The 22,659-nt window shown below is 45.1% G+C and overlaps 1 protein-coding gene across 1 annotated transcript in view; it reads right to left on the reverse strand.

Moving 5' to 3' along the window:
* The window catches only part of LOC149281926 (protein shisa-6-like), a 63,303-nt gene that overhangs the window by 37,251 nt on the left and 3,393 nt on the right, over positions 1-22,659 (reverse strand). Inside the window, exons 2-3 of the mRNA XM_089498828.1 lie at positions 14,868-15,019; positions 1,656-1,757 (exon numbers count right to left, since the gene is read on the reverse strand). Of these exons, the coding sequence (XP_089354954.1) occupies positions 1,656-1,757; positions 14,868-15,019 (254 nt within the window). The remainder of the gene's footprint in view (positions 1-1,655; positions 1,758-14,867; positions 15,020-22,659) is intronic.

Below are 22,659 nucleotides of genomic sequence, written 5' to 3' on the forward strand. Positions count from 1 at the left end.
AAAGCGCCAGAGCTGTCTTGCCATCACCAGTCATGCCCTGCTGGCCACCATGCTCTTAGAACAAGACTTGGGCGCACTCCCTGCCTTCAGACGGTACAATGTATCCCTTTATCAATGTTATGCTTGAAGAAGGGATCAATGGAACACGGCTTTGCATCTTGTGCATAGAAGGGTCACTAATGGAACGTCAAACTGCTAAAGACTCTTGAAGAGGTTTAACTTATCATGAAAATAACAACAACAATAATATAAAATGATTAAATCCATCAATCTGTCAAAAAGACAAAATCCAGCCTGTTCAAAGAATCATCGGTTCCAGACTATGTGTCGGGGGGGGGTCTTTATAAACATAAATGTGACAATTTTTATCATTGAAATTTTGATATTATAGAAGAGTCCTAACCCCACCGTTCCACTCACTCAAAATGTATCAGCCATACTTCGAATTGTTACATCATATCAGAGTGTCTCATTGCATTAAGCGACATTAAAAACCAAAACTGATCGATGGCAGCCACATCTCGTGCACATGCTATCCATCATGGCTGCACGATTACCTATGGCGAGCGTTCAGTAATCATAAAGCAATCACTGACAGGCATTTTTAGTGAATATTCGCCTTTCCCCTACCAAACCATTTTAATTGTAGATTCTGCGCACACTGTCACCACAGTCTGTAGGCCTACGCGGCACATTACTCTAAACGAGCGTCTCTGTAAATAAGCCTTTAGAAGATACATAAAAAACCCAACAAGGCAATAAACAAGCAAAATTACCAAAAATAACGTTATTAGGCATTCACCAAAATATTTGGGGAGCACCACATTGGAGAGAGCATTAGTCAACCCAATCCTACCACCTACCCATGGGATTTGCATTGCCACAAAACCCATCGCACCTCGAAGTCTGTAGGGAGACCACTGAAGACCACAATCTCCAAAAAAGGCCTTTAAACGCATTTCGCTATCTACATTTCGGACTGAACTGAAAACGTTAAGCGTAGAACAGGCTTGACATACACATAAAAGGCAAAACTAGAGATATCCCCCCCAAAAAAGGGACACAGGCATTTTTAGTGAATATTCGCCTTTCCCCTACCAAACCATTTTAATTGTAGATTCTGCGCACACCGTCACCACAGTCTGTAGGCCTACGCGGCACATTACTCTAAACGAGCGTCTCTGTAAATAAGCCTTTAGAAGATACATAAAAAACCCAACAAGGCAATAAACAAGCAAAATTACCAAAAATAACGTTATTAGGCATTCACCAAAATATTTGGGGAGCACCACATTGGAGAGAGCATTAGTCAACCCAATCCTACCACCTACCCATGGGATTTGCATTGCCACAAAACCCATCGCACCTCGAAGTCTGTAGGGAGACCACTGAAGACCACAATCTCCAAAAAAGGCCTTTAAACGCATTTCGCTATCTACATTTCGGACTGAACTGAAAACGTTAAGCGTAGAACAGGCTTGACATACACATAAAAGGCAAAACTAGAGATATCCCCCCCAAAAAAGGGACACAGAATTTTCTAACTCCAGACAGGATGAAAGAGATATTCAGCACGTGACACAGTGAAATCCATTACATATGAGCACAGAAACAGCCAAATGTGTGAAAATAAAAATAAACATTTTGTACTGTACCCTTCAGGTGTCCCCGTCCCAAGGTGACAAAGCCAGAAGAGATGAAATTGTGGATGTCGGGGCCTCCGCTTCGATAAATGTCCTTCCCATAGTGACCTGGCGAGAAGGAGAAAAGGCCAAGAGTTATACGCATTTTTCCAAGATGGCATCTCGACACAATGGCCTCCTTAATCCTGGCTTCAAGGGGAAGGGTTACGGGTAATTGGAGGAAGCTTCATTCTTATTATTTTATATAGAAAATATGTTTTGTTAATATATTAATCTATCAGTGGGATAACCATGATTAACGCAGAATAAAATGATTTGGATGAGAATCTTTTATGATAAGAGACATGTAACTCATTACTAAGGAACAGGAAGCCATCATCGGAATTAAGGGATTAAGGTCGAAATAATCTCTGATACATTGTAACATTATAACAAAGATATCCAATCGGCCCCTGAGAGTTCGGAATGTTACACATAAACAAGCGGTTCTGGGGAGAAAAAGCGTAAGCCATGATTTTTGCTGCAAGTCCTGGACAAATGGTTAGGTTATTGGACGTCCTGCCAGCGCTCATTTATAGTCCAATTCCCATCGGAACCAGATATTGGCCAAGAAGAAACAGCTTCGTCTTTAAAACGGTTACTTACCAAACTGATCAGAACCATATTATCAGCATGAAGAAAAAGTGGATCGCACCAACAACCATGCCAACCAGTACATCACATGACCATACAGACCGGTAAAATACATTGGAAACCGACAGACCAGTACGTGGCACGGAGAATGGTGGACACGGCAGTAGCCCCGATTCGTTTCACACAAACAGTAACAGATACTTCGTAACGAGAGCTTCATTTACAACACAGAAAACTCACCGTCGGGTGTACGGCACCTGGAAAGAAACTCTACCCGCTTTGACCAAAAATCACATTTATTACAGAAAGGTTCTATCAGCAACTTATACGTAGGCAGAGCCACAGACGTGGAATACAGACAATGACACGCACACACACACACACACACGTTTCTTTAAAAAATTATACTTTTGGCAAAAGAAAACCACAAATACGGGAAGAAACGTATCTGAAAGGCACAGTTTATGTTGGCAGCGGATGAAGCCATTTTTTTTTTAATGTGCGACAGAAAGGAGCAGTGTACTTTTAATGAACAGAGGTTGCCATGGAAACCCGCTGAACTAATGTGTTCTGCACTAAATTTTTTTATTTTATTTTAGAAAGCATGAAAAGCGTACGCTATGAGAGACACGAGAAACGTTTCAGTTTCCGCGGCTGATTCGTTTGGACGTCGGTTGGGACGTCGCATCGGGAAAGGGTTTTCTCGGAGGGGACGCAGGAAGGAATGGAAACTTTAAACAAAATGTGGAATTCTAGAAGAGAAAATGATTGAGTTGGGACGAGACCAAAGCAGATAAAGAAGGGCCACAAGGTGGTTCTTCATCCGGGACCACCTTACCCAATAGCCAAAGTGGCCGTTAACCCCCCGGGGTCTGGCATAGCCTTTGTGGGAAATGCCCTAGGCCGCTGGGATTTTTTTAAATTTATAATTATTAAAGTAACTTGGATCATAATTTGCGTTCTAATCTAACGTTCTATCCAGTCTTTTTTGTATCTTACGAAATAACATTTTCCTCTTACGAAAAACAAGGCACAACACGAATACAACATAAAAAATAAAAAATCACATTTCGTGGGAAGCAGATTAAAAATATGGATTTTTCCGAAATATTTTAATCAAAGATATTACTTCCAAGCCGACGACGAGAAAGACAAACTCATCCACATGGCAAACACACATTATAGTGACAGCCACAGAACCAGCCCTGAAGCACGGACCACGGACACAGCAAACGCAAAGCCTTTCAGCACCGAGGACAAAGCACACAGCCCGGCACCCGAAGCGTTAAAGTGACCAGATGTTATTTTCATTCCGCACGAGAAGAGGTTACCCTGGAAACTGCAATATTTAGATTTTTTTTTTTCTCGCTTTCTCCTTATTTAGTCAATTACATAATGCAAAAGACTTCGTTCAGCCTGCGCCGGGGTCTCGGACAGAGAACGACATCGACCGGAACACAAACGGAGACGCACACCGTGACAACAGAGCCACACAACGCACAGGCAGCGAGCCAGCAGACACAGGCAGGGTACCTAGGGTATTCAGGTGGCCGGCGGGCTCCATGTTCGTGGGCACGTCTGAGAAACGCCGGGAGGCTGCAAGAGAAAAACCAACCCCCGGAGAGGGCGTCAGGGGGAGTCCAAAAACAGAGTGCATTCGGATGTGCGCTACGGCCCTGCTCAGGCGGGCACAGGCCCTTCCGACCGGCGGCGGCCCGGTTCTGACCCAGAAAGTATCGGTTCCGTGACTCGAATCAGATTTAACGCCATTCGCTCTTCTGCTATGAGGTGCGCCAGTAAAAGGTTAACTGGCCCTCTAAGTGCCAGGGAGCGTGCGGTTTGGCAATTAACGAGTCCTCTTTCAGGAAAGACATTCTATATAAGAAATTATACGTTTTTTTTATTAAAAGGAATAGCAAGGCTTTAAAAAAATAAACATTATTCACGGGTATTTGTTTAGAACAGCCCTAAAAACATTTTAAACCAGAAGCGGGATTCATTGTACAGATCCCAGGAGGACCCAGAGATCTAGTGATCCCACTTTATAGATCCCTCGGAGATCTCTCGTAGAGTATAGCGATCAGTTTTCTAGAGCAGATCCCAGGAGGACACAGAGATCTAGCGATCTCACTTTATAGATCCCTCGGAGATCTCTCGTAGAGTATAGCGATCAGTTCTCTAGAGCAGATCCCAGGAGGACACAGAGATCTAGCGATCCCACTTTATAGATCTCTGTTTAGTCAGATCTCTAGAAGAGTATAGGATCTACACACATAGCGTTGCACTCGTCATCTTAAAAGCCAAGATATTGCAGCAATGATTTTTTTGTATTTTTTTTTTTTTATAACCATAGACACCGTCGACCCGCTGCCCATGGAAATCATAGAGACGCGGGGTCTGACCCATCCCCCGCCCCCGGAAACTATGGAGAAATACCAGAACGATCAGTGACCCCTGCATACCTAGCCGGAATAGAGCGACAGGCTTGCAGGTGTTATTCACGGCTTAAAATCGTATCGAAAGTCAAATTATTACTGCTTCGTTGAGGCCATTAATATTGGAAGCCTTGGGACCCAATTAAAATGAACTCGTAACCGGCCAGACTCCCCCGTAACCGGCACAGAGCGTCGCGAATGTTACCGAAGCAAGAAATCATTAAAGCTTCTCGCTATTGGAAAGAAAAAGGTTTGACGTTTTTCCTTCCTGCCATGGAGTTTTATCCAACGATTGCTGCGGAGAATTTAAGGAACTTTTACCAAATTATTCTAGGGGTTTTTTTTGAAACATTACAATTTGCGCGCAAAAAAAACTTTTTGAATGTTACTTAGAATTCTGAAAACGTATCGGTCGGGATGTCCGGAACCCTACGGAATACGATCAAAAAAGTACCGTTACACGATGTATCCGGGGACGAAGGATTCACAGAGAAATCCCAAGACGTTTCAGGTAAAATTTCCTCCAACGTCCCAGTTTGGAAAACGTAAATAAATTCCTATCTGGAAATGGTTCCCATCGTGGATTTTATCCTGCAGTTTTTGGAGTTTCATGGAAACTCTGCTTTTCCACGGATACAGTATCATTGAGCTAAAATAACCATTTGCTCTGAAAACATGCTGTCCAAAAAATTTTATAAAAATTGAAATAAGAATAATAAATACTAAAAATAAGAGTTGTTTCCATAATCTTTTTAACAAATTTTATTTAAATATTCTGATGAATTTATAATTATTTGTGGAATATTTTCGGATATTTTGCCTCTAATGGTTAAAAACTTACTACATTGTCGTTATATTAATTAACGTATAGGTACGGCGGGCCCCCCCCCCCCTTATTATCCTGAAAAGTTCAAAGAAGACAGGAACGAGTGTCGCTACAGAGAGACAGCCTGACGGGCCGTCATACTTTAGAATTTCGGCTCGGTTGTGACACTTTACTCCGCGGGAAGCTTATCCACCCGGCACTAATGAGGTTAATGGCCTAGAGGCGCCATCACTCACAGGCAGCGTGATTATCTCGGAGCGATTTACCTGGAATTCAGCGATGACAAGGGATAAACAAGGTGAGGGGGTAACAAAGCTCCAACCGCAGAATGTCACGGGGGTCTCCGGGGACACATCCAGCTGTCAGACGCGACGCACAATGCCACAATTTATCTGATTGTTTGCAAACAGGTAAGAACTAGGAACTGTCACTTCCACGTTCGTAACAACCACCGCGACTCGCAGGAGGGGTAAGAAGATGGTCCCTCGCATAGGGTGGGTGGCCTTTTTTAAATGGGGGTCTCAGAGTAGGTGGTCTCATGAAAATGGAAAGTGTAATAAGATCGTTATGGACACTTTAATGCAGGAGGAGGGGGGTGCTTTGGAGGACTCTGGCACTGAAAGGGTCAACAATTGCAGAAAAGGGACAATTTGGGTCAGAATGGAAATTCTCTAGAATGGAGAGAATTTGCCAATATCTTTAAAACAGATGTTTATTTACGGCCGATTCTTTGTTTCGTGGAGACGGGGAGTCATCCGCCTTTCTGAGGAGCGTCTTTGATGCCCCAGGGCGTACGGGAAGCTGCAATGTGATTGGTGGGTGGGTTAGCGAGCGCCCCCTTTACACTGGGGCAGGGTAGATTAGGTCTCAAAGTGAAAAGACTGCCCCATCAGAGACGATACAATCATTCAGCACCACGGACAGCAGCTTCGTTCCAACAAGCGAGCCCTGCGTGAAAACGGGGGCCGAACGGGGGCCGATCTGTCGGCAGATTCTGGGTTTCTATGTTTCACCTGCTTATTTGGTTTGGAAGGGGTGGGAAACAGGCAGTCCCTCCATAGCGAAACTCCCACCTCAATGCTTTGGCTCCTTGTTACAAAGTATCAGTAAAATGTTGCAGAAGTCTTTAGCTCTTACTTACCAAGTAAAGGACCGGTCACCAAAATATAATTTACATGAATCACCGGAGCGTGGAAAGCTTCCTACGCGCCGTGTTAACGGGTTTTTTTTAACGGTCCAACGGTTTTAATTTTATTTATTATAACATATTTAACCTCAGCCGGCACTGAACGCATCACGCATATAAATGATTTCATCAGATTTCGGCACCTTTTACCAAAAATACAGAAAAAAAAAAAATTAAGAAGGGGCGCAGCTGATGCATTACGTCTTAAACACGGGGTTAATGAAAATAAAAAAGCATTAAAAATTGCCGGATTTTAAATACATATGAAAGTTTGCGGATTGGACCGTTCTGTCTACATTTGGTCCAAGAAGACCTGGTGTTGGAGACGACGATGAGAAGCAATGAACAAGTCCTCTAAAACGGAGCAAAAGAACCAAAAAGCCCCAAAATGTACAAATCTATTCCGGCTTCTGTTAAGTGCAACATTTTGAATTAGTTTAAGGGGAGCGTAATACGCGAATCGCACAATCGGCGTTTATTATCGATTATTTCAGCGCAGAAAGAACGGTTACTGATGGAATGAAGTCAACCACCGACTGGTAACAAAGTTTCTAACTATTAGTCTTCTTTCTGATTCATATCAACCCTCGTATGGCAGGAATCAGATACAGAATGAACTCCAAACATCGCATTCCGTATTAACCCAGAGCCCGCGGGATCCGAGTTGGAAACAAAGTCATATAATTAGCTGAACTTGATAAAGAGGTTTCGTTCGATCTGAATGCGTCGTAAACAGAGACGCCGAACTCCGCGGCCGTCTCCAAAACGCTGAAATGTTCCTGCGGAGAACGGCGGGGTTTGAGACGTATCATCTGACAGCACTTTGAAGCTAAAACATTGACAGGGATCTATAATCCTACGCCCTCCTAGGGCGTCAGACTCTCAGCCGAGGCACTAAGTGCGTCCGTGACTCACACGCCCGGCTGCGCACGCCACCGCCTGCCTCCTGCGCATGACTCTCTCCGCACAAAGTACATGAAGGCTTCAGCTATCGACGGCCGCCAGCCTGGGATTAACAATGACTCTTACGGGGCTTTACACAGCATCAGAAATGCCAGGCGTTGGCAACAAAAAGCCAAAAACGGATATTTTAAAGCACATCAGCACGTGCTACGTCCAGTAAAACAAATGCGGCACAGACTTTAAAGGCCTTTCACCAGATATACAGAAGAAATGGGTTACTGTAATATACATTATCGCTAAATCACAATAAAGCCACCCAGAACCGACGAAGCCCCGATGACCCAATCGATATCTGGATTTACATTTCTGGCAAAATCATTTTTAATAAGGCTGGCAAAGTCTTGGCTAATTGAATGAACTCGCTGGCTATCCAAAGACCTTGACAGGCCACCCAGCCACACGCCGTTGGGTGGTTGGTCTACTTCTGCCTGAATTCTATTCCTAGAAGAAGGAGCTTCAGCGTTTCATTGTATTTGTTTTGGATAATCCATAAGAAAACATCGATGGAAAGGTTATCCTGACACCAGCCGGGCAGAACAGTAATAAATCTCCGCACAGAATCCTCCGAAATGGAAGGGAAATGAAGACAGAGACGTTTACAAAATACCCCCTGATCTCCATCCAAAAACCCAACTAATGAAGAGATTTCACCCAAAACAGGACATTGCGTAAATCCGCCAACTACTTGGGCTTTAAGATGGCGAGTCAGGAGCAGGACACCTGCGTGCTCGGCGTTCTATGGGCTAATCTATGATAACCACTGCACTGAATCCATAGAATCCATACACTGCAGGGGAGGAAAGAGGGGCGCAGGGCAGGACAGGGGTCCCAGGGGGTTGGGGACCAGCTAAATTTAAATAGGCACGTTTTATCGAACCGAACCGAACCCAAAGTGTCTCAATGGCAGAAAAGAACCAAGTGGCCCGTCTATTCTGTCCATTTTGAATCCCTTTGTCCATTGTCATTCTTTATTTCATCTCCTGGCATATTGGAACGTCCCTATCATGTCTCCCCTCGCTCCCCGAGGGTCCGCATAAGGTTTCCCTGCTAAGTTTTATTGGCAAGACCATGCAACATTTTAGTGGCTCCTTTCATGTAACTGTTCCTGCAAATAAAACTAAAATTACCCCTTTTATACAAAAAACAACAATACGGTGATAACGCGTATCAGATCGCTTTAACGGTCTCCCACCTCGCTGCACAAAAGCAAGTCACTTGCGGCAGCGAAAGTACGAGATGTTTCACATCACACAACGGAGAAGCGGAATTTGCAGTTGAAACTTTGTAACGGCCAGATGTCAGGGACACAAAAGGCGGCTCGCGGAGGAAGCGGAGAGCGCGCCAGCGGCCGTTCCTTTATTTATTGGTCCCCTTGATGAGGTCTCTGGATTAATCCCATGTAATCAGAAAACAAGCAGCCGTTTAGAAATAATTAGACATTAATTGCTTTCCTAATCTAGCCACGGGTGGGGTAGCTATTTGGAGGCTTCCATTAGGACCCCGTCAAAAGGCTTTTCAATCGCTTGTCTTTGACCAAGTCGGGTAGGTTTGTTAAAATGTTCTTGATACAAGAAATACAAAGTATCAACAGCAAATAACAAACTGGATCATGTCGTGTAGGATGCAGCATGGCCTCCAACGTGTCCCTGAAGCCCCTCTCTCCTCCCGATGGTCCCCTTTTCTAGGTGCTCAGAATGTTTCATGGTTATGAGGGGATCGCAGGGTTCTCCAGCCCTAAAACCCCCGATGATGTGTATAAAATAATAAATAAATGACATTAGGGGAAGGATAATACTGCAGAGTGTCATTGATGGGTATTGCAGATTATAGAAGAGGATGTTGGGGGGTATAGGGCAGTACTGGGGGCATTATCGGGCACAGCAGAGTCCCTTTGTAGTATGGCAGGCTATAACCCGCCAATTTGCTACTCACCCATCTGGCAGTCGACAGGCAAGTAGGACGTAGCAGGTGAGAAATGACAAAACCCTAATGCCAATAATTATTAGATATGAAGCCTTCAGTGCAGTGGCACGTAAGACACTTATGTTTATCTAACACAAGGCTTCCAAGTCTTTGCGGAACGTGCCAGGCTGAAGCGGCAGGGAATGCCACGTTTCTGACACATATTAATGGTGTTTGTTTGATGATCATTGAAGCTCATATCGTCACCTATCAGCCGCACGCGCCGGTTCCCTTTGCCTTATCTTCCTCTACCTGAAGAATGACGCTGCTGGCAATTGGATGGAGATAAGAAGGTAATTCGCACTTTTGATTGATCAGCGCAATTAGACTTGTAAGATGATTAATATGTATCTGACATATAAGGCCATCCATAATACTGCTCCTCCGTACATTTCTGACCTCATTAGCAAATACTCTCCTACTCGATCCCTACGTTCCTCCCATGGGCTAAGGCTCTCCTCCTCACTCATCACCTCTTCCTTTTCCCGTCTACAAGATTTCACTCGAGCTGCCCCATATCTCTGGAATCTTCTCCCAAGGAACCTTCAGCATTCTCCCTCCCTCCCAACATTCAAGAAACATCTAAAAACCCACTTCTTCAGAGAAGCCGCGCCATCTTAGCTGCCAGAACTTCCTTGTCATCGATACAACCCCCACAATACCTCTCACCCTTTCTCTACGCCTTATGTTTGTCACCCCATTTCCCTCTAGATTGTAAGCTTGCGAGCAGGGCTCTCTCCACCAAATGTATCGGTTTGTCTTAGTCTGTCAATTCTTGTCTTGTCATATCCCTTGAATTTATGTATTGTATTAAGCGCTGCGTAAACTGTTGGCGCTATATAAATAAAGGATAATAATAATAATAATAATCTAGTTGTTAATGGCTGCGAGGTTGTGAAACATCAGTCACTTAACAGCTGTTATGCAATAAATACTTCCCCGGAACCATAAACCCCCCGAAATTCTACGCGAGACAAGATGCATCTGGTTTCAAGGAAACTGAACTCTAGAACTCAAGGATCTGGAGTCTTTTGTGTAACAAGAATGCAACTATGAATAACAAATCCCAAGAGCTACAATGAAACCGTATTAAAGCGATACATCGTAAGGTTTGGGGGCTATTGTTGACCCTCAAAGGCCACTAAAGAACCCACAACATTTCATGTTCACATCCCCCATAAATCCTAAAAGTTCCCAATTCCTTGGATTCTGAGAAAGATACAACCAGAGAGATGGACACAAAAAAAAATGTCGGCTCCGACCTACAGCAAGGGAACTTAAACCCGCATGGGATCGTTATACGGCTTCCGAATCTGAGACGAGACCAACGACTGATAAAGATTAGAGACACGGGCGACTAGACCGGGGGGCCAACGGGGGCCAATCTGCCGGCAGGTTCTAGTTTTCTATGACTCATGTAAAGTTTTGGCATTATTCTTAGGTGACAGGTCCACTTTAGAGCAGTTAAAGGAATCCCCCGAAAGAAGATGGATGCCCTTATATTTTTGAAGGCTTACATAAAGAAACGTACATTGTAGATACCTGCTGATACATCGTATTTATCTGCGCCATAGAGTGACAAGTTGATATTTGCCAACTGTTCCTAACAGCGCACCATATGCCTACGTTATCACACGTCAGTACTCTCATCAGCCGTAATATAGAAGATTAAATCTGTGAGTTTTTATCCCGCAACCAGAAGAAGATGGTCTTGATTGAGCTTAAAAGAAACCCGAAGACCTTCCAGATGGCTGCGTCTTTGAAGCAGGAGAGATGAAAAAAAAAAAGATTGTTGGTTGGGGGGGTTCTGTAGATCGGATCTGTGGAATCCCATGGCACAAATGGCATAAAATTAATACCTTCATCTTAAAGGGGGGGGGGGGGTGATTGGCACGCTCTGGGATTTTACCAGCTGCGTCTTACAGGAGGAAATGAGATGACTTCTCAATGAACATCCAGAAATGGTTCTTTTTTTCTTTAAACATACGGACATGCTTATTAATCACGGCGAAGAATGGAAACACTTCCCACGAAGATGCAACAACGTTCCGATTAACTTGAGTAACGGAATAATCATTTAAGGTCTATAACGATTTCAGTATTTAATATACCCAGTAGTTCCAGAAAAAAATAAAAAATAAATCAGCTTCTGTGTTGATCATCTTACTTATCGAAACAATTACCTAGGAAATATCTGGCTAGTAAAAAATATTGGAAAAATCTAAAAAGTTTGGAAAACTTTGTCCCCGGATGGCTCACTTAGTTTTTATTTTATATTCTTATTTTAAAGCCATTATGTGTTACTGAACCCCAAGTAGACATAACTGGTTGGTTTTTTTTTGTCCAAGATCTTACTTTTATTACAAATCTCTAGTTTCTAAGGCATTTTAGAAAAATATTTATACATTCCCTAGAATGATCTTATTATTTTGAATTATTTAACATGAACATCGTATCTAGAAATCGATTTCTGGACTGTGTCTTTATCTTTACACTATAAAGGTAAATGACTTCATAGAATTATATTAATATCAGACAGTAAGAGATCTTTCCACCGGCTGGATTCATATAATGACACAGGTTATAAATGACACAGCGATGAGGTATGTCTCTGCTAATTCCTATGTATGACATCGTAGAGGTCAACAGAGCTTTGTTTCAGCGATACATAGTATTAATTTTTTAGAAGAATCCCATATCTCTGCCAAAAATACACGATCTGCCGCCTCTGGTCTGTTCTTCATCAGGAACATTTAGGGATTAGAAAAAAAAGAACACAAAGAAAAGGAAAGACGGGCGCATAGAAGAATGAAGTCAAGAGCTTCATCCACTGACCAGGAGCCTTCACACCTCTTTTCCTCACTCCTCGCTCCTCGCTCGTCTGCACGCCTTTTTGTGAGCTCGAAATAAGTGGTTTAATTTCAGACTCGCGTGAGAAGAGGAATACGTCGCCATTCCAGCCGGCTGTGGATGGCCGCCGCGCGGCGAGCCATTTCTTTAAGTTCTAGGTATGCTGGTGCTTATATGAAAGGGTTAAATTACATTGCCAAGCTGTTACGCGGGAACGAACGCGCTTCTTTCTGATATAACGAGGAAGCTCTCTGTCTGGCACATTTTTGGCAGATGGCAGCGCACAGTAGGCTGGAATCTAACAAGCAGATACATTATTGTTTCCAAGGGGAGGCTGGATATATCGGACAAGACACACACCTCGGCGTTAATTCATCCGCCTAAACGCTACGTCGTCAGTCGCGCCCCGTGAAAAATGAGTTTGGAAGACGTTACATCGTTGGCAGGCTAGCCACGTAATTGTTAACTGTGCATTCGAGAGAGAGGAACGCCAGGCTTACTAACCGCTAATCTTACGAAACAGAGGGAGACTTATTAAAGAAAAGAAACATATATCCCGAATGTTTCCAGGCCTGGGAAAATTCTAGAGCATCGGCGTTAAATCCAGTTTTACCGGCACGGGAAAAACATCTTGATCAAAGAGAGCTGCCGGTAGCATTTGGGATCTTATCTAGATTAAGTGGTTTTGATGTTATAATATCCCAGAAATAGGCCGTTCCCGGTTTGAGAAAGGAAGACATGTTCCTTAAATTGCATCCCTTTATCTTAAATTAAAGGTCGGCCCATCATACCACATTAACCCCCTCCCCTCCACCCCCGAGTGGATCAAAGCCAAGAGTCAAAACTCCTTTGAATTTGGCAAAGTTCCCAGCCCAGCAAACGTCAATAGCAACAATCAATGAAGCACTCGGAGATCTGTGCTTAATCTTTACCCACACACAGATTTAATTGACCGTAGGATGATGTCGGGAACGCTGATCTATACGTCCTCGGATCTTCACTCTGCGCACCATTTTATAACGAGGATGACTTGGGAATTATTGTATCTGGGAACATCACATTTTTTCTCGCGTCCCATCTGCTGCCCCCCCCCCCCCCCCCCCCGGTGCCGGATTCTTCGAGGCAGGAAAAATAATTTACAGTAATGGAATTTTTTTGCAGGACTACAGGATGAAAACGGCTTTCCATTAACCGAATGCTCAACATCAAGTCGTTATTCTCCCACAATTAACACGTTGAGGTTGACTTGGTCATGAAACTGTATGGCCTTTCTAATATTTTGTTTCTGCCTCTGGCTTATGATGGGTTAACAGCAGTTACAAAGTATCCATGGATATTATGAAGCTCAGTCCCAAATACACTTAAAATACCTTGACATAGTCTGGAGATCCGTCCTTGTGATCCAACGGGAGAGGTCAAGTAATATGGAGATGGAACACAAGGAACATGGACGTGGTTTTAGGCCGGAAGCTGACAGAATGGGTCTCAATAGCCAAAAAAACGATAAGTTTTTGCTTTTAACAGATATGAGATATGGCTCTACACCACTGTGGCTTAAGCATATCTTTTTCCTTCTTGGAAAAAAAGTGCAATAAGGCGAAAAAGGATCAGAGTGATGATGACAGCGAAGGAATGGCATATGTTCCATAAGTCTAACTTTGTTAAATTCTATCACGTCAACATATGCTGTTTATATTTAGACTTCTAACATACGAAGGATGGAAAAAAAAATACCCTTATCCTCAAAGAAACTGCTGCCAGTTACAGAGAGAGGAGTCTTCCAAGTCTATCCTCACACCAGACAAAACTTGAGGGTATCTAGGACTTCTTCACAGGAGGACAGGTGGGCCAGTTCATCTCTTTGTCCTTCAGAGGACACGCGGAGCACACGGTGAGAACGAAAGGTCCACCGGTGCTCACATGAGGAAACGTGTGACCGAAATAAGGTAAGCCATACAAATAATAATTTTTAAGGATACCCCCGAGAGCACTTAGTGTGTGATCAGGATCAGCGGTTTGCCAGCATGCATCAGGGCAGTGTATAAGCTCCCAATGCAGTTCTCCGGCGCTCGGACACTTACCTCGTGGCCTTCGCAGTATAGGACAACTCTTCAGTAGAAACCAAAGCTCTACAAACAAGATCTGATGAGAAGGGAAACGGATGCCCCCTTTTCCACCACGATCATCATGACCATCACAACCATTGACCCCAAGGACCTTTGGCCCTTTCCCAGGTCTCTTTTCATAACTTCTGTTACATCAGGTCATTAATTTAAACATTCAGCGCCCCGCCGTGGCATTTGGTCTACTGCCTCATTCAATGTTAAAAAAAAAACAAGGAAACCACGTAATCCCACCTGTCCCGTGGTTGGTCTTTGTCGTCCTCACTGGGGTGTAATGGTTCTTTGAGGTTCTCGCGGGTGTGTTTTCCTTGGGAGAGTTATCAACAGCAGACATGGCTTCTCTCTCACAATGTGGAATCGGGATGGGTCCCTGCTGGATCAAAATATCAGCCAAAGCCCTGAAACGAAACAGAAAAGCAGGTTATTTCTCCCCAACAACAAACCTCGATTTTCAAAATAAGGCAAACAGGTCGATACCAGAGACAAAAATAAGCGGGTTCAACAAAAAAAGGTTAAAAGCTGGGTAATTGGAGACATTTTGTTACAAGGTGAACTTTTTTTTGCCGAGTTCTGAAATGTGTCTTCCGATTACAGGAAATTATCATTTTTACGTACGACTTAATAGACCTTTTCTTCGAGTCGAGAGCATGCGCTCCCAGCGCCACCAGAACGGACCAAACTGTCTCGATTCTGTAATATCAGCCCATTCTCTGTCTCTATTCAGCAGTAACAGGTGTTCGCCATTCCGTATAATGAATTCTTAATCACTCTTGATCCGTTTCCAAAGAGCGCGTCAGCAGCGAACGCACAGACAGCAGACACGAAATATCCTGCGGCCAATGTGACACCTCAGTGACAGACGGGCCACGGGCGCTGGGAAACCCCTCCACACGCAGAAATCCAGAAAAAGACACACGTGAGACACGGCTCACGAAAGGGCAGACAATAGAATGAGATTCGGAATGAGAACATTTCAGAAGACCGTCCCAAAGAGCTTACACTTTATTTTTCTCTTCCCGACCATAAGATGGCTCGGCGAGACGGAGTGTTGAGTAAAGCATCCCCCACGCGCCAGACAATCAAAGGGTTACCAAAAGACGCGTCCTCCAGAGCGGCGAGGGGTCATTTATCAAGCGGCTCGATAGGTGATAGAGGAGAGATGGTGGAATGCATTAGCGGAGTGCTCCAGCCGTTCCCGTCACGCGTCTTGATGGGTCGCCCACCGGGGAGAAGCAGGTTTGACAAGGATGGATTTATAGGTTCCCGACGAGATACGTTCTCTACAAACGAAGCCTTATTGACCCCCAAACGAAAATCAAAGCGGCCACAATTCATACGCGACACAGGAAACCCACCAGCCTTAGCCAAACCGATCACACGTGCCGGAGACGCGGCTTGGCACGTCATCATCCAAGAGGGGCAGTTTTCGGCGGACGCACCAATAAAAGGAAAAATATATCTAAAAACGTTACTCTCATTCACGACGGAGGGGACGGAGGGGGGGCATCTAGTATCCAGAACAGAGACTGGAAATCCACATAACGTAGAACGAGCATAAAAAAAAACAAAAAACTTTTTTTTAATAAAAAGTCATTCTCGTGCAGCGTGGTCTTATCACCATAGCAACCAATAGAATAAATGTTATCATTTGCTATGGTGATAAGACCAGTATTTAACTTTGCACCAGGATTGCCCTTTATAAATACCCTGCGGGGTTTTCTATTCTAAAGCCATCCAGCTTTGAATCCCGAAATAGCACCATTTAGCAGACACTGGACTCAAACATGCGCAACTGCTTCAAACGGTTACCGGCTGCCCCAGCTTGTTGGTGGCATAACGGTGCTTGACGGAGATAATTACACAATTCCCCCATTTCCATGGTAACACAAACACATTACATCATGTTCAAGCATAAAAGTCTTGACAGCGGCCCGTGGGGGGGGGGTGCAAGTCAGGCAGGGACCCCGCATGTGGCGCATGGAAATGTCACGTTTACAGGAAACTGGACAGCCGGGGATGATAAAAATCAGGAGCCATGGAGGCCCCAAAATATAATGCGCTCCGGACGGGGTCCGGCTACACTGTATCCACATCACACACACATGAAACAAGCAGCAGAGATAATTCTAAACACAACCGACTCCGCGCTTCCACCAGGGGCCTTCACTTTAAATTACCCGATTTACCCAACTTTACCAACAATGCATTCGTTGAACCCATTTGGCAGCGGCTCATATGCCCTAATGGGGGCAAAAAAGCATAATTATGCCTATACACATACAGCGCATCCCCATACTACCCATCATATATACATACAGCGCATCCCCATACTACCCATCATATACACATACAGCGCATCCCCATACTACCCATCATATATACCTATAACGCATCCCCGTACTACCCATCATATATACCTATAGCGCATACCCGTACTACCCATCATATACACATACAGCGCATCCCCATACTACCCATCATATATACATACAGCGCATCCCCATACTACCCATCATATATACATACAGCGCATCCCCATACTACCCATCATATATACATACAGCGCATCCCCATACTACCCATCATATACACATACAGCGCATCCCCATACTACCCATCATATACACATACAGCGCATCCCCATACTACCCATCATATATACATACAGCGCATCCCCATACTACCCATCATATACACATACAGCGCATCCCCATACTACCCATCATATACACATACAGCGCATCCCCATACTACCCATCATATATACATACAGCGCATCCCCATACTACCCATCATATATACCTATAGCGCATACCCGTACTACCCATCATATATACATACAGCGCATCCCCATACTACCCATCATATACACATACAGCGCATCCCCATACTACCCATCATATATACATACAGCGCATCCCCATACTACCCATCATATATACATACAGCGCATCCCCATACTACCCATCATATACACATACAGCGCATCCCCATACTACCCATCATATATACATACAGCGCATCCCCATACTACCCATCATATACACATACAGCGCATCCCCATACTACCCATCATATATACATACAGCGCATCCCCATACTACCCATCATATACACATACAGCGCATCCCCATACTACCCATCATATATACATACAGCGCATCCCCATACTACCCATCATATACACATACAGCGCATCCCCATACTACCCATCATATACACATACAGCGCATCCCCATACTACCCATCATATATACATACAGCGCATCCCCATACTACCCATCATATATACATACAGCGCATCCCCATACTACCCATCATATACACATACAGCGCATCCCCATACTACCCATCATATACACATACAGCGCATCCCCATACTACCCATCATATATACATACAGCGCATCCCCATACTACCCATCATATATACATACAGCGCATCCCCATACTACCCATCATATATACATACAGCGCATCCCCATACTACCCATCATATATACATACAGCGCATCCCCGTACTACCCATCATATATACATACAGCGCATCCCCATACTACCCATCATATACACATACAGCGCATCCCCATACTACCCATCATATATACATACAGCGCATCCCCATACTACCCATCATATACACATACAGCGCATACTACCCATCATATACACATACAGCGCATCCCCATACTACCCATCATATATACCTATAGCGCATCCCCATACTACCCATCATATACACATACAGCGCATCCCCGTACTACCCATCATATATACCTATAGCGCATCCCCATACTACCCATCATATATACATACAGCGCATCCCCATACTACCCATCATATACACATACAGCGCATCCCCATACTACCCATCATATACACATACAGCGCATCCCCGTACTACCCATCATATATACCTATAACGCATCCCCGTACTACCCATCATATATACATACAGCGCATCCCCATACTACCCATCATATACACATACAGCGCATCCCCATACTACCCATCATATATACATACAGCGCATCCCCATACTACCCATCATATATACCTATAGCGCATCCCCATACTACCCATCATATACACATACAGCGCATACTACACATCATATACATATACAGCGCATACTACACATCATATACATATATAGCACATACACATCTCTCCATGATTTTTAAACCATACATCATGTTGATGTTGGAAACCTTTTGCCAGCTGCTTTGTACTACAACTCCCAGGACACTCAGCAAGCCTCTGTACCACAGAGAAAGCCCAAAGCGGTGACAGATCTCAGCAGGTTTTAATTACAGCAACGTTATAAATTCAGAAGAAATCATTAAAATGTACATTAACCCCCCAAATGTTTATAGCCAATCACATCATTAACTCGCCCAACCAGCTGACAGATGTCACATTAATCAGGTGTTTCATTAACCCCTGGGGGCCCGGCTCATAAAAACATTAAATACAAATATACACAATAAAGGGCAGTGGCGCCAAACGTGCGCCCCCTGACCGCATTACACCGGGGTAAATTCAACCTGCCCCTGAAATCAGCACTAAGAGGCATTAAGCCCCCTCCCTGATGGGAATTAGAGGCAAAATACCCCAGTAATAGGACATGACCTCTATGCTTGAGCACAGGTGAGACAGATTAAGTATATCAGCTCAGATACTGCTGCTGCATTCATTCACTGGCTTGGATTCAGGTAGCGCCAACAGATTCTGTAGCGTTGTACAATGACAGGCAAAGCCCCAGATCTTTAGATACATTGTTACGCAACCAAGTGTTTCAGGAAACGGAGAGGGAGAGGGAGAGGGAGAGGGAGAGGGAGAGGGAGAGGGAGAGGGAGAGGGAGAGGGATGTCAAGCTGGATACAGCGGGGGTAACAGCCACAGAGGGAGGGGGAGTGCGGGGGTAACAGCCACAGAGGGAGGGGGAGTGCGGGGGTAACAGCCAGAGAGGGGGACAAGGGTAACTGTCACAGAGGGGGGGTGCAGGGCACAGCAGGGGGTAGGAAGGGTGCTGGTGGGGGCATTAGACACCCAGGTGCCCCCTCAGTACCAGTTTAGTAGCTGTAATCGCCACGTACCTTGTTTGCACTGAGGGGCTCCTGACAGTCTGAAGCTCGCACTTCTGACAGGCTTTGGGGCAGACAGCAGGGGGTGAGGTCTATACCCTGCAGTGTCTGCCAGGTTGGGGTGGGTCAGGGGGCTCCATGGTGCCTCCTATAGCAGTACTGAGTCTCTAACCCTGCAGCTCTTGGGCTGAGTCTGCTGCTTCGGCAGAAAGCTGCAATGATGACCTCACAGGCACCACCTGAGGCAGTACGCAAGCGGCGAGACAGGCCCCACCCCCAAGGAGCAGCAGGCAGGGCGCTGTCACAGGGGAGGGGCCTGGCCAGGTAATGGTGATTGATCTCTGCAAGATTATGGTGACACTGCTGCAACTTCTGCTTAGGAATAGATACAGCCCCTGCTTTAGCACAGGTGACCCAGCCAAACGGAGCCTCCCGGGACTAACAGGATTGTTTTATTTAACACGAAAATAGTCTGTTAATGGGAAATTGTAGCAGAATTGTAAAAAAAATACTTAATTTTTGTGTATTTTGGCATCGCTGAAAACATTGGCCCCATCGCGGGCTTTATCTGGTTAAAATATTCTTTAACCACTTCATTACTGAGCTGATCGTAGGAACAGTCTGCAGTCACACCCGGCGTTCTTAGAAGCCTCCGGACGTGAAGTGGTTAATAGCCCCTACCTGCCATTTCTGCACAGTTCGCCGGTTTGTTCGCGGCTTGGCTGTTTCCTTAGCAATCAATGAGGGTTAAGATTTCCTTTCAGATATGTTTCCGTGGAAACGATAGCATTATTTCCTTTTCTCTGATTACCGGCGCGCGCTACGGATTCCCTGCCGGTAAACAACGTATGGATGGAATTCATTACTCAAAACTCCTAAATAATCCCTGCCTGTCCTTTGCGCTCATCAAGAGCCACCCACCCGTAGCCTATACTCCATAGTGTGCTTCCTGATCGCTGCACAGTGTGTCGGGTGTTTTTACTAATCGCGCCTTAAACTGTAGGCTTTTTTTGGAATTGGATGTTTTTGCCGCTGTGTTTCAAAACAGATGTTTTAGGCTGATGAAATTCTTTTGAGAACCCATTTACCGGCCAGATCTGCTAAGAATCAGTGCATTTAGCTTCGTGAAAACCTTTTTTAGATTAAAATGGGTTTCATTACCGGGCCGTGATCAGAAAAACTCATCTGCAGAGCTAAACAGCCGGTGCTCTGGGGGATAGGTATTACAGGCCACAGCAATTTGCAGGAAGCATTAATCGTGATTCTAAAGCCCCTAATAAACCCTGCAGAGGCCTGACTGGTCGGCGGAATAGATATGAGCTCAGAACGCAGGTAATGATGTCAGAGGGACCTCGTATCACCCCACCTGTTTTCCATCGCGCTGAGCGTTTTGACGGTTAATTTCTTGGCCACGTTGGAAACCAGTTGGGCAACCAGTAAAGAATCTGTTATATATAATGACCATACCTGGGAGCTCTCAGGATTTGCCCCAATCTCAGGGTGAAGGGGCAGATTCTGGGGGTCACACAGTCTGGAGCTGCCCCCCCCAACCTATTCGCCCCGCTGTGATCATATATAGGACTTCCAGTTGGTGCTTTTGCTCCCAGTATGTTATGCTTGATATTCCTGCTTGAAAGCAGGTGACTGAATCAACTGTATCTTTAAATAAATAAGTCAAGGTTTCCATGGCGACTGGTGTTAGCGTGTGAGTGTGTATGTATCTGTGTGTGTGCATGCGTGTGGGGGTGGAATTGCACATTAATGTTCCGTGGTGAGCTGCGTGTTCCGTGTGGATCCAGAATTAACTCACTAGAGGCAGGAGATGAGTTCTGGGGCAAGAAGGTCGGACACCATCTGGGGCCCCTCGCGGGGATGCGGAGCCCCCTCTACCACTCTTTGCCCCTCTACTTACATGTTTGACGGCATTATGTCTTTTACACAATTTTACACAAGTTTTTACAACTTAATTCACCCGTTTCCTGCTGTTTCTATACACATTACGGGGCTTTTAGGGCTGCGATCCCCTCATACCCAGCAAACATCCTGACCTCCTAGAAAAGAGGGGCATCGGGGGAGGAGAGAAGGGCAGCGCAGAAGGAAGAGGGGCATCAGGGGAATAGAGCGGGTCTCTTGCTTTGAACAATCAATCCAAGCAAATAGGATCCAAATGGAAGTTTCTGGCGCCGCGTTGTTATTTCCGCTTCTAATAGAACCCAAAAAAATCTTCCTAGAACCCACTGAGGTCATGAGCATCTGATGACATCATCATGTAGCAGCATGACGTAGAAGCATCACAAACCCGGTAGACACCGGTGGGGGGGGTCTCGCTGGTCAGCGGCAGGAGAATCAACCCCCGTGATGATGTAGGGAGGTGGCCGGGTCTACGTTTTTGGGCCGGCGTCTCCCGTTGCATTATTTGAACCCTTCTCTCCTTTCCTTACTTTGTATCTTTTGTCTCTCAGCCTCTTCTCCGCCAATCTCTTCTTCCCCCAACTCCCTGGAGCCTGGCATGAAGAGCGTTTGCCCTTTAAGCTATGATGTCATAAGACGCATATAACTGAACTGAGATTAGGAGCACGCGAGGGCCGGGCAGGGATCTGACTCCTTTCTTTGCTGAAGCAAGATGATGTCTTCCTGACCTTTAGCCTAACGCGCTTCACACTTGGCTCGCATTGGCCCAGAATAACCGACCCCCTTCCCAGCATAAATCCCCCCCCTTTACAGCCCCCTACCGTGGCCGTGTTTATTGCTTTGGCGTTAGGAGGAATCCGGAAGGAACTCTCTGTAAATAACGTTCTGCCGAGAAACTCTGGCTGAGAACCTCAGAAAACGAATCGTCTTATTTAACCCCCCGAGGCAGATCCGGAACGTTAACCTCCAGCAGAGAGCAGCCGGCTCTTCATAAACATCGCACCCTGGCCGGGCTACGGGCGAGCGGGACGCGTTCCTCCA

Source organism: Sceloporus occidentalis, unplaced genomic scaffold, assembly GCF_023333645.1.
Source record: "Sceloporus occidentalis isolate IW3139 unplaced genomic scaffold, rSceOcc1.0.p SCAF_126, whole genome shotgun sequence".
Taxonomy (NCBI): Eukaryota; Metazoa; Chordata; class Lepidosauria; order Squamata; family Phrynosomatidae; genus Sceloporus; species Sceloporus occidentalis.